The following is a 12,575-nucleotide window of genomic DNA, read 5'->3' on the forward strand; positions in this document are numbered from 1 at the left end:
AATTCTATAAATGTTAACCAATGAAAGTCAGACATTGTTTTTCAACCATGCTTCAACAGAATTATGTAAAAAAATAAACTCATGAAACAGGCATGGACAAAAATGATGGTACCCCTAGAAAACACAGAACATAATGTGACCAAAGGGACATGTTAATTCAAGGTGTGTCCACTAATTAGCATCACAGGTGTCTACAACCTTGTAATCAGCCATTGGGCCTATATATATGGCTCCAGGTAATCACTGTGTTGTTTGGTGATATGGTGTGTACCACACTCGACATGGACCAGAGGAAGCAAAGGAAAGAGCTGTCTCAAGAGATCAGAAAGAAAATTATAGACAAGCATGTTAAAGGTAAAGGCTATAAGACCATCTCCAAGCAACTAGATGTTCCTGTGAGTACAGTTGCACATATTATTCATAAGTTTAAGATCCATGGGACTGTAGCCAACCTCCCTGGACGTGGCCGCAGGAGGAAAATTGATGACAAATCTAAGAGACGGATAATCCGAATGGTAACAAAAGAGCCTAGAAAGACTTCTAAAGAGATTCAAGGTGAACTTCATGCTCAAGGAACATCAGTGTCAGATCGCACCATCCGTCGTTGTTTGAGCCAAAGTGGACTACATGGGAGACGACCAAGGAGGACACCATTGTTGAAAACGAATCATAAAAAAGCAAGACTGGAATATGCCAAACTACATGTTGACAAGCCACAAAGCTTCTGGGAGAATGTCCTGTGGACAGATGAGACAAAAATCGAAGTTTTTGCCAAGGCACATCAGCTGTATGTTCACAGACGAAAAAATGAAGCATATCAAGAAAAGAACACTGTCCCTACTGTGAAACATGGAGGAGGCTCTGTTATGTTCTGGGGCTGCTTTGCTGCGTCTGGCACAGGGTGTCTTGAATCTGTGCAGGGTACAATGAAATCTCAAGACTATCAAGGAATTCTAGAGAGAAATGTACTAGCCAGTGTCAGAAAGCTTGGTCTCAGTCGCAGGTCATGGGTCTTGCAACAGGACAATGACCCAAAACACACCGCTAAAAACACCCAAGAATGGCTAAGAGGAAAAAATTGGACTATTCTAAAGTGGCCTTCTATGAGCCCTGACCTCAATCCTATTGAGCATCTTTGGAAGGAGCTGAAACATGCAGTCTGGAAAAGGCACCCTTCAAACCGGACACAACTGGAGCAGTTTGCTCATGAGGAGTGGGCCAAAATACCTGCTGAGAGGTGCAGATGTCTCATTGACAGTTACAGGAAGCGTTTGATTGCAGTGATTGCCTCAAAAGGTTGCGCAACAAAATATTAAGTTAGGGGTACCATCATTTTTGTCCATGCCTGTTTCATGAGTTTATTTTTTTACATAATTCTGTTGAAGCATGGTTGAAAAACAATGTCTGACTTTCATTGGTTAACATTTATAGAATTTTAATTTATTATTACTTTTGTCAGATTAAAGTTATTTCTGTGACCATTGTGACTTTTTCTTTCATTGACCAAAGGGTACCAACAATTTTGTCCACGTCTGTATATACAAGGTATACAGCGGTGAATACATTGGGCATTCATTTGTTGTGTGCTGGACAACACCTTAGGCTCATACAGGTGGACAGAATGACCTCTTCAGAAAAGAGTGCAAAGCTAGCGACAAGCAGCCTCACCCCAAGAGAAAAAAGTATGTCGCAGGAGGAAGGGAGGCATACGTACTAGCAAACCGCAGGCAGCGAGAAGGCCAACCCACCCACGGGAGGAGAAGGCAAACACGGCCCAAACAACGCACAGAGCGCACAGCCAAGCATCCCACAGTATCCATGGAAGTACAAGTGCAACCCGAAAGGGAGTTATGCACAAGGCTAGTACAGGGGGCATGCTATGGAACGCAAGCAGTCCGCCCAGAAAAGGGGGGAGAAAAGCACCTGGCAAACTCTGCAGACGGCAAGAGTGCAAAGGCCCGCACCAAAGGACCTAGTGAAGGGGGAAGGGCATGCACAGGATTATCCGGGCATTAAATTATTGTGCAATAATCCACCCAACACCGAATTTTGTGAGAGTGCAACGAGTAGTTTGCCAATGAAAGGGGAACGTCCAGTACAGCATATAGAAGGACAGCCGTGAATCTCATGAGCGCGCAAATTACCGCCCACGGAACGAGAAGTGGTCATGCACAAGGCCAGCACCGTTTCTAAAGGGAGTGCAAGCAGCGCACCCATGTTTAGAGGGCCATGCTCCTGGCCAGCAACGTATTCGGTGAGGGTGCAATGAACCGCACACGGCAGCATCGCATCCCAGGAGAGCGCGAGCACCCCGCCACGGACGGGGCCATGCACATGGCCAGCAACGTACTGGCGCAAGAACAAACACCGTCAGTGAAGGTGCATGTATGTCGCCTGAGGAGAGGAGGCATGCCCATGCCGGCAGCAAAGCCAGCGAGAGTGCGGTACACCGCCCAAGGAAGGGGGGGGGGGGCCATGCCTATGACTGGCAGCGGATCCGGTGAGAGTGCAAGCACCCCGCCATGGAAGGGGGTCAAGCACGTGGCCAGCAACCTACCGCGAGAGAACAACCCCAGCCAGGAAGAGTATGTATGCCACCCGAGAGAAGGAGGCATGCTCAAGGCCGGCAGTGAAACCAATGAGAGTGCAGCCTACCGCTTATGGAAGGGAGTCATGCACAAGGCCGGCAGCGAATCCATTGAGAGTGCAGCGTTCCGCTTATGGAAGGGGGACGTGCACATGGCCGGCAGTGAACCCAATGAGTGCAGTGTTCCGCATATGGAAGGGGGACGTGCACATGTTTTATACCCATGGCCGACAGCGAACCCAGTGAGAGTGCAGCGTACCGCCCTAGAAGGGGGATACACACATGGCCGGCAGGAATCCAGTGAGAGTGCCGTGCTCCTTGAGGGGTCATGTACATGGCCAGCACCGTATCTGGTGAGAGTGCAATTCTTCTGCCCCAGAAGGGGGTCATGCACCTGTCCGGCATTAAATCCAGTGAGAGTGATGCACATGGCCAACCTGTAACTGGAGAGGCGACGTTCTGCCTATAGACGGGGCGCCTGCCCTTGGTCAGCGCCGCATCCCGGGAGATGGCAAGGGTCCGCCTAGAAGGGGAACATGTAGCTGGCCAGAACCGCAGCCGAGGAGCGCAACATGCCGCCTACGGAAGGGGGGCATAGCGTGCGGCCAGCACTACTGCATCAGGCTGCAGCGTCCTGCGCAACCATTCCGTTATTTATTAACTTTTTTTTTTTTTTTTTTTTCTTAAAAACACAGCCACTCTGAGGCAAAAAAGGGGCCACCATACAGGGGCACAATCTCACACAGGCCCACCAGGAAGCCCAGAACATAGAGGGTGTCCTCTAGATGGGAGCCGGCCCCTGGTGGCCGGTACCCAACAGGTTAACAAAACATCCGGCCTAGGGGCGGCGCTGCGATCCCCTGGGGGCGGGGGACCTCCAGGCGGGAAGAATTCGCGCCGCGAGAAGTTCCCGCCCCCTCCAACTGAGGCTGGAAGTTTGTGGCCTAGTAGGCCGAGAAGCCGGGGCCTAGATTTTCGCGGCGCCCGGCCGACCGGGAGTACCGGCGGTCGGCCGGGACCGGGAGGGAGCCGGCTGACGCATGCACTAACGGCCCGCGGGTGCCCACCCCGCGGGCCGGCAGAGACAAAGGGCCGGATTGCGGCCGTGCAGGCCGAAGCCTGGGTCAAAGGTTTGCGGCACCCGGCCGGGAGCCGGCAGACGCATGCACTAACGGCCGCGGGTGTCCACCCCGCGGGCCGGCCGAGACAAAGGGGCCGGATTGCGGCCGAGCAGGCTGAAGCCTGGGTCAAAAGTTTGCGGCTCCCGGCCGACCGGAAGCCTCAACAGTCAGCCGGGGCCTGCTGGGGCATCGCGCTCAGTACATGCAGGCAGTGAGGGCCTTGCGTCCGGCAGCTTCTGGAGCCGGCAGCTTCTGGAGCGGGCCCTTGGCCCTAGACACCGGTAAGGAGGGCGGGGGGGGGACCCTGAAGTCCAGCACTGCACCCCCTGCCCTAACGGCGCCCGTGGAGGAGGGACAGGGCAGTCAGCGCGGGCCCCCTGTACTGAATCTGCGACCAGTAAGGGGGAGGGCCGGCATAACCCCTGTGTCAGAGGCAGCTAGGAGCGGGTCTCCGGTCCTAAAGCAGAATTCCTCCACAGCCATCCATTGCTCACCCCTGTGCAATGCCCTATGAAGGGGCAGTGTATAGTCGCCCCGCGGTCACCAGTATGGTGGTGGTGTGGGGCTATATGATTATTGGGCAACAGCTGGATATGAGAGACAGCCCTGGAGCCAGAAAAATGGCTGTTCCCAACGACACCTCAGGGTCCAGCAGGGACCAGTATGGGGGTCCAGCACGCAGGAGACCGGGGAGGGAATGAGGGGAACGTAGGGCTGGAGAAGCCTCTCTCTTACCACAGCTGTCTTCACCCTCGGTCCGTTCCAGCAGGGTCGCCCCTTCAGCTACTGGCACCGTAGTGGCAGGACGCTGGAAGAGGGACTTGGCGTGCGGGCGACCCTTGCGCTGGCGGGATGCAGGGGAGCTGGGCTGCCCTGGTCCACCTTGCCTTCTGTGGGGGAGGCAGCAGTGCGGATGACCGGCACTGGCGCAGCTCGACCCCGGGAGAAACAGAGAGGTCTAGTGCGTCTCTGTTGTCCCTGATGTTCTGAAGAAAAAGACAAAAGCAAAAAGCAAAAATCAAAACTAAAAACCAAACAGGAGAAAAACAGCCCTGCAGTAGCAGGGAGTGTCTTGCCTCCTTGGACACTAAGCAAAAACTGGCAGTCTCTCTCTCCAGGCTGAGGGTATAGCTGTGGAGGAGGGGCTTAACAGTTCTCACTTAGTGTCACGCCTCCTAGGGAGATGAGCTATACCCAAGGTCTTCTGTGTCCCCCAAGGAAATTGGGCGAGAAAAAAGGGACCCCATCTAAGAAACTACACCCCTTAAGGTATTCAAAAGTTACTTTACAAACTAGGTTAACCCCTTAGGTGTTCCACAAAACTAAATAGCGAATGTAGAAACAATTTTAGAATTACAATTTTTTGTTACCTTGCTTCAAAAAAGAGTAATATAGAGCAACTAAAAATCATATTTACCCCTAAAATAGTCCGAAAACAACAACCACCTTATCCCGTAGTTTCCTAGATGGGGTCACTTTTATGGAGTTTCTACTCTAGGGGTGCAACGGGGGGCTTGAAAGGGTACATGGTGTAAATAAACCAGTCCAGAAAAATCTGCCTTCCAAAAACCATATGGCGTTCCCCTTCTTCTATGTCCTGCCGTTTAGCCAAATAGTAGTTTACCACCACATATGGGGTGTTTCTGCAAACTACAGAATCAGGGCAACCCATTTTGAGTTTTTGTTTGGCTGTTAACCCATTTTTTCTCAGTAATAAAGTAAGGGTTAAAATGGAAAATTTTCCAAAAAATAGAAATTTCTAAATTGTTTCTCCATCTGCCATTAACTCTAAAGGGTTAACAAAGTTTGCAAAACCAGTTTTGAATACCTTGAGGGGTGTACTTTCTCAGCTGGAGTCACTTTTTTGAAATTTCTATTCTAGGGGTGCAACAGGGGGCTTCAAATGGGACATGGTATAAACAAAACCAGTCCTGCAAAATCTGCCTTGCAAAACCCATATGGTGTTCCCCTCCTTCTAGGTCTTCCTGTTTGGCCAAACAGTAGTTTACGACCACATATGGGGTGTTTCTGCAAACTACAGAATCAGGGCAACCCATTTTGAGCTTTGTTCGGCAGTTAACCCTTGTTTTTTTCCAGGAAAAAATTGATTATATTGGAAAAATTTTCAAAAAAAATCTAAATTCATAAAATTTATCACCATTTGCCATGAAGTCTTGTGGAAGACCTAAAGGCTTAACAAAGTTTGTAAAAACAGTTTTGAAAACCTTGAGAGTGTAGTTTCTAAAATGGGGTCAATTTTGGGCTGATTCTATTATGTAAGCCTCACAAAGTGACTTCAAACCTGAACTGGTCCATAAAAAGTGGGATTTTGAAGATTTCTGAAAAATTAAAAAATTTGCTTTTAAACTTCTAAGCCTTGTAACATCCCCAAAAAATAAAATATAATTCCCAAAATGCTACAAACATGAAGTAGACATATGGGGAATGTAAAGTCATCACATTTTTTGGGGTTACTACTATGTATTACAGAAGTAGAGAAACAGAAACTTTGAAATTTGCAAATTTTTCCAAATTTTTGGTAAATATGGTATTTTTTAATGCCCAAAATTTTTTTGACCCAATTTTAGGAGTGTCATGAAGTGCAATATGTGAGAAAAAAAACACAATCTCAGAACGGCCTGGGTAAGTCCAAGCGTTTTAAAGTTATCAGCACTTAAAGTGACACTGGTCAGATTTGTAAAAAATGGCCAAGTGCTTAAAGTGAAATAGGGCTGAGTCCTTAAGGGGTTAAATAGCGTATAATTTTTTGAGGGATGAGGTGACTGTTTGATTGGTACTATTTGGGGGGGTCATTCGCCTTTTTGATCGCTTGCTGTTGCACTTTTTGTGATGTAAGGTGACAAAAATGGCATATTTGTTTACACAGTTTTTTTTTTATGGTGTTTGTCGGACAGGGTCTATCATGTGATATCTTTTTAGAGACGGTCGTTACGGACGCAGTGATACCTAATATGTGTATTTTTTTTTTTTTTTACATTTTTATTTATTATAACTTTTATTTTTTATTTTTTTTTATCAAGTCCCTTTTGGATCTTGAAGATCCAGTGGGGCTGATGGCTGTACTATACTTTGCAATGCTCTTGCATTGCAAAGTGTAATACAATCAAATGCCCTGTAGGTGGCAAAGGCGGGGCATCTATGGGGTTACAGCAGAGTGTCAGCATAGAGCTGACACTCTGATGATGGCAGCGGCTCAGGAATTGGAGCCGTCGCCATCAAACACAGCAGGGGGACCGAGCGGGGGGCAGTGCTGGAAGGAGGGGGGGGGGGGGGAGGGTGTCACGGCCAGCATTGAGGGAGGTGGGCAGCAGGAGGAATGTATGGGGCGGGGAGGGGGCGGACTGTGAGGCACTGTGGGCACTGGAGTCAAGGTGGGGCAGATGAGGGGGCACAGATGCAGAGCGCAGATCAGAGCCTGAAACCGGCATTTTTTCACTGCCTCAATCCGATTGGTTAGTCTGTGCAGACTAACCAATCTGATTGATTGCCGGCAAGGGGCCACTCTGATTGGTCCCTTGCCGGCATTACTGCACTGTATGCTGTCCGTGACAGCAGCAGTGCAGGGGCAGAAGCTTTAATCCAAGCGCTTTGCAGCGCTTGGATTAACCGCTACAGGACCGCCGTACGCAGGATTGCGTCCTGCCGGCGGCCCTGCTCTTCTGGGTGGACGCATATACGCGTCCTCCCGCAAGAGCCGAGATTTCCCGTGAACGCGCGCACACAGGCGCGCGCGCTCACAGGAATGGAAGGTAAGCGAGTGGATCTCCAGCCTGCCAGCGGCGATCGATTTTTTTAACCCCTAACAGGTATATTAGACGCTGTTTTGATAACAGCGTCTAATATACCTGCTACCTGGTCCTCTGGTGGTCCCTTTTGTTTGGATCGACCACCAGAGGACACAGGTAGCTCAGTAAAGTAGCACCAAACACCACTACACTACACCCCCCCCCCTGTCACTTATTAACCCTTTATGAACCACTGATCACCCCTGATCACCCCCCTGTCATTGATCACCCCCCCTGTCATTGATCACCCCCCCTGTCATTGATCACCCCCCCTGTCATTGATCACCCCCCCGTCAGGCTCCATTCAGACGTCCGTATGATTTTTACGGATCCACGGACACATGGATCGGATCCGCAAAACGCATATGGACGTCTGAATGGAGACTTACAGGGGGGTGATCAATGACAAGGGGGTGATCACCCATATAGACTTCCTGATCACTTCCCTGTCATTGATCACCCCCCTGTAAGGCTCCATTCAGACGTCCGTATGATTTTTACGGATCCATGGATCGGATCCGCAAAACACATACGGACGTCTGAATGGAGCCTTACAGGGGGGTGATCAATGACAGGGGGGTGATCACCTCATATACACTCCCTGTTCACCCCCTGTCATTGATCACCCCCCCCTGTAAGGCTCCATTCAGACATCCGTATGTGTTTTGCGGATCCGATCCATGTATCCGTGGATCCGTAAAAATCATACGGACGTTTGAATGGAGCCTTACAGGGGGGTGATCAGGGAGTCTATATGGGTGATCACCCCCCTGTCATTGATCACCCCCCTGTAAGGCTCCATTCAGACATTTTTTTGGCCCAAGTTAGCGGAAATATTTTTTATTATTATTATTTTTTTTCTCTTACAAAGTCTCATATTCCACTAACTTGTGTCCAAAAATAAAATCTCACATGAACTCGCCATACCCCTCACGGAATCCAAATGCGTAACATTTTTTAGACATTTATATTCCAGACTTCTTCTCACGCTTTAGGGCCCCTAAAAAGCCAGGGCAGTATAAATACCCCACATGTGACCCCATTTCAGAAAGAAGACACCCCAAGGTATTCCGTGAGGGGCATATTGAGTCCATGAAAGATTGAAATTTTTGACCCAAGTTAGCGGAAAGTGAGACTTCGTGAGAAAAAACAAAAAAAATAAAAAATCAATTTCCGCTAACTCATGCAAAAAAAAATATAATTTCTATGAACTCGCCATGCCCCTCATTGAATACCTTGGGATGTCTTCTTTCCAAAGTGGGGTATTTATACTGCCTTGGCTTTTTAGGGGCCCTAACGCGTGAGAAGAAGTCTGGGATCCAAATGTCTAAAAATGCCCTCCTAAAAGGAATTTGGGCCGCTTTGCGAATCTAGTCTGCAAAAAAGTGTCACATCTGGTATCGACGTACTCAGGAGAAGTTGGGGAATGTGTTTTGGGGTGTCATTTTACATATACCCATGCTGGGTGAGAGAAATATATTTGTCAAATGCCAACTTTGTATTAAAAAAAAATGGGAAAAGTTGTCTTTTGCCAAGATATTTCTCTCACCCAGCATGGGTATATGTAAAATGACACCCCAAAACACATTCCCCAACTTCTCCCGAGTACGGCGATACCAGATGTGTACACTTTTTTGCAGCCTAGGTGGGCAAAAGGGGCACACATTCCAAAGTGCACCTTTCGGATTTCACCGGTCATTTTTTTTTACAGATTTTGATTGCAAACTTCTTCTCACACATCTGGGCCCCTAGAATGCCAGGGCAGTATAACTACCCCACAAGTGACCCCATTTTGGAAAGAAGACACCCCAAGGTATTTTGTGATGGGCATAGTGAGTTCATGGAAGTTTTTATTTTTTGTCACAAGTTAGTGGAATATGAGACTTTGTAAGAAAATAAATAAATAAAAAAATCATCATTTTCCGCTAACTTGTGACAAAAAATAAAAAGTTCTATGAACTCACTATGCCCATCAGTGAATACCTTAGGGTGTCTACTTTCCAAAATGGGGTCATTTGTGGGGTGTTTGTACTGTCTGGGCATTGTAGAACCTCAGGAAACATGACAGGTGCTCAAAGTCAGAGCTGCTTCAAAAAGCGGAAATTCACTTTTTTGTACCATAGTTTGTAAATGCTATAATTTTTACCCAAACATTTTTTTTTTTATCAAAGACATGTAGAACAATAAATTTAGCGAAAAATCTATATATGGATGTCGTTTTTTTTGCAAAATGTTACAACCGAAAGTGAAAAATGTCATTTTTTTGCAAAAAAATCGTTAAATTTTGATTAATAACAAAAAAGTAAAAATGTCAGCAGCAATGAAATACCACCAAATGAAAGCTCTATTAGTGAGAAGAAAAGGAGGTAAAATTCATTTGGGTGGTAAGTTGCATGGCCGAGCAATAAACGGTGAAAGTAGTGTAGTGCAGAAGTGTAAAAAGTGGCCTGGTCATTAAGGGGGTTTCAGCTAGCGGGGTTGAAGTGGTTAAAGAGCTGCCAGAACGTTTATATACGTGGTAGCTGCACGGGGTATGTGCAGCTATCACGTATATATACGGATTGCGGTCGGGAAGGGGTTAAATCAATTATCTACTTGTTTAAAGGAGCCTTTAAGATGTTGATAGTCTTAAAGGTGTTTTTCACCCTTAGAAGCCTTTTAGGCAGACCACCTTTACAGCGCCGCTATAAAATACAAGGTTTAAAACTTTCAGTACTGAGCCACTTTTCACCTTAAATCCCAGGCCAAATTTAGCAAATCTGACATGTGTCACTTTAGGGCTCTTTCACACTTGCGTTCTTTTCTTCCGGCATAGAGTTCCGTCGTCGGGGCTCTATGCCGGAAGAATCCTGATCAGTTTTATCCTAATGCATTCTGAATGGAGTGAAATCCGTTCAGGATGCATCAGGATGTCTTCAGTTCCGGAACGGAACATTTTTTGGCCGGAGAAAATACTGCAGCATGCTGCGCTTTTTGCTCTGGCCAAAAATCCTGAAGACTTGCCGCAAGGCCGGATCCGGAATCAATGCCCATTGAAAGGCAGATCCAGATCTGGCCTTAAGCTAAACGTCGTTTCGGCGCATTACCGGATCCGACGTTTAGCTTTTTCTGAATGGTTACCATGGCTACTAGGACGCTAAAGTCCTGGCAGCCATGGTAAAGTGTAGTGGGGAGCGGGGGAGCAGCATACTTACCGTCCGTGCGGCTCCCGGGGTGCCCCAAGCGCATGGATCATGTGATCGCATGGCACATCATCCGTGCGCATGGGGCGCTCTGACGTCATTCTGGAGCGCCCCGGGAGCCGCACGGACTGTAAGTATACCGCTCCCCGCTCCTACTATGGCAACCAGGACTTTAATAGCGTCCTGGCTGCCATAGTAACACTGAACGCATTTTGAAGATGGATCCGTCTTCAAATGCTTTCAGTACACTTGCGTTTTTCCGGATCCGGCGTGTAATTCCGGCAAGTGGAGTACACGCCGGATCCGGACAACGCAAGTGTGAAAGAGGCCTTATGTGGTAATAACTTTGGAACGCTTTTACTTATCCAAGCCATTCTGAGACGGTTTTCTCGTGACACATTGTACTTGACAGTGGTAAATTTGAATCAATATATTTCACCTTTATTTGTAAAATAATCCAAAATTAAAATGCTCAATTTTCTAAATTTGAATTTCTCTACTTTTAAGACAGATAGTAAGGCTACTTTCACATCAGCATTTTGCTTTCCACTAACGAGATCCATCATAGGATCTCAATAGCGGGGAAGACACTTCAGTATTGTCCCCATTCATTGTCAATGGGGACAAAACTGAGCTGAAGGAACGGAGTGCACCAGAAAGCATTCTGCTCAGTTTTATGTGGTTCCCATGACGCACACAAAAACCCTCTAAGCAGCATTTCTGAGTGCGTCCTGGGAAAATGATAAAGACTGATCCGTCATGACTCGCACTATAAGTCAATGGTGACGGATGAGTTTTCACTGACCCAAAAGAAAATGGATCTGTCCCTCATTGACATACAATGTTTTTTTAGAGATGGATCAGTTTTGGCCATTTTAGAGATAATACAACCGGATCCGTTAATAACGTATGCAGACGGTTGCCTAATACGGTAGCCTAATACCTCATAGAATAGTTATCAAGCAACATTCCCCATATATCTGTTTTATGTTGGCATAATTTTGTAAATGTCATTTAATTTTTTAGGATGTTAGAAGGCTTTGAATTTTAGAAGCTTTAAGGGCTTATGTAATGGAAACCACCCATAAATTACCCCATTTTAGAAACTACACCCTGAAATTATTCAAAACTGATGTTACAAACTTTGTTAACCCGTGAGGTGTTCCACAAGAATTAAAAGAAATGGAGGTGAAATTTAAAAATTTTACGTTTTTGGTAAAAAAAAATTAAATAAATTTTTTCAAAAGGTTTAACAGCAAAATAAACCCCAATAAACATTACTCAGATTCTGCAGTTTACAGAAATACCCCATATGTGGTAGTAAACTGCTGTAGGGGCACATGGCAGTGGTCAGAAGGAAAGGAGTGCCATATGGATTTTGGAGGCAGATTTTGCTAGAATGTTTTTTTAGGCATCACTTCTTATTTGAAGAGACCCTGACTTACCCCAACAATGGAAATTGCATCTGTCTTTTCACCAATGACGGCGCATAGAGCAGGTGTCCGGCTATCAGTGACTGCCGGACCCCTGCAGCTGATCGGGCTACGTATCCTACGGGTTACGGTAACAAATATTATGCAAGTTCAGCGTATTGCCAGTAGTTTGTTATTTTCAAACAAATTTTGTTGAAAAATGTATATTTTCTGTTGTATATAATGACAGAAATTGTTTTAAAAGCCATTATAAAAAAGTTTGGTCATACCAAGGTCGATTGGTCCATCCCTCAAACCATCCAACTCGTACAATCTTCCATTTACAGGGACATAGCTGACAAAGTGAAAAGCATCATCATCTTTAGCTGAAGACTTTGCATCAAATTCAAACATTTGTTGCCTGTAAGAAAAATAGAAAAATGTGACAGTTTTATTTCTGCAGCTCA

The 12,575-nt window shown here is 46.6% G+C and overlaps 1 protein-coding gene across 2 annotated transcripts in view; it reads right to left on the reverse strand.

Annotated features, from left to right (window-relative positions):
* Nucleotides 1–12,575, reverse strand: part of UCHL5 (ubiquitin C-terminal hydrolase L5) — a 164,883-nt gene that overhangs the window by 100,872 nt on the left and 51,436 nt on the right. For both annotated transcript variants that reach the window (XM_044301278.1, XM_044301277.1), the window contains exon 6: nucleotides 12,399–12,529. In XM_044301278.1, the coding sequence (XP_044157213.1) occupies nucleotides 12,399–12,529 (131 nt within the window). The remainder of the gene's footprint in view (nucleotides 1–12,398; nucleotides 12,530–12,575) is intronic.

The sequence above is a fragment of the Bufo gargarizans genome, chromosome 7 (genome assembly GCF_014858855.1).
Source record: "Bufo gargarizans isolate SCDJY-AF-19 chromosome 7, ASM1485885v1, whole genome shotgun sequence".
NCBI lineage: Eukaryota > Metazoa > Chordata > Amphibia > Anura > Bufonidae > Bufo > Bufo gargarizans.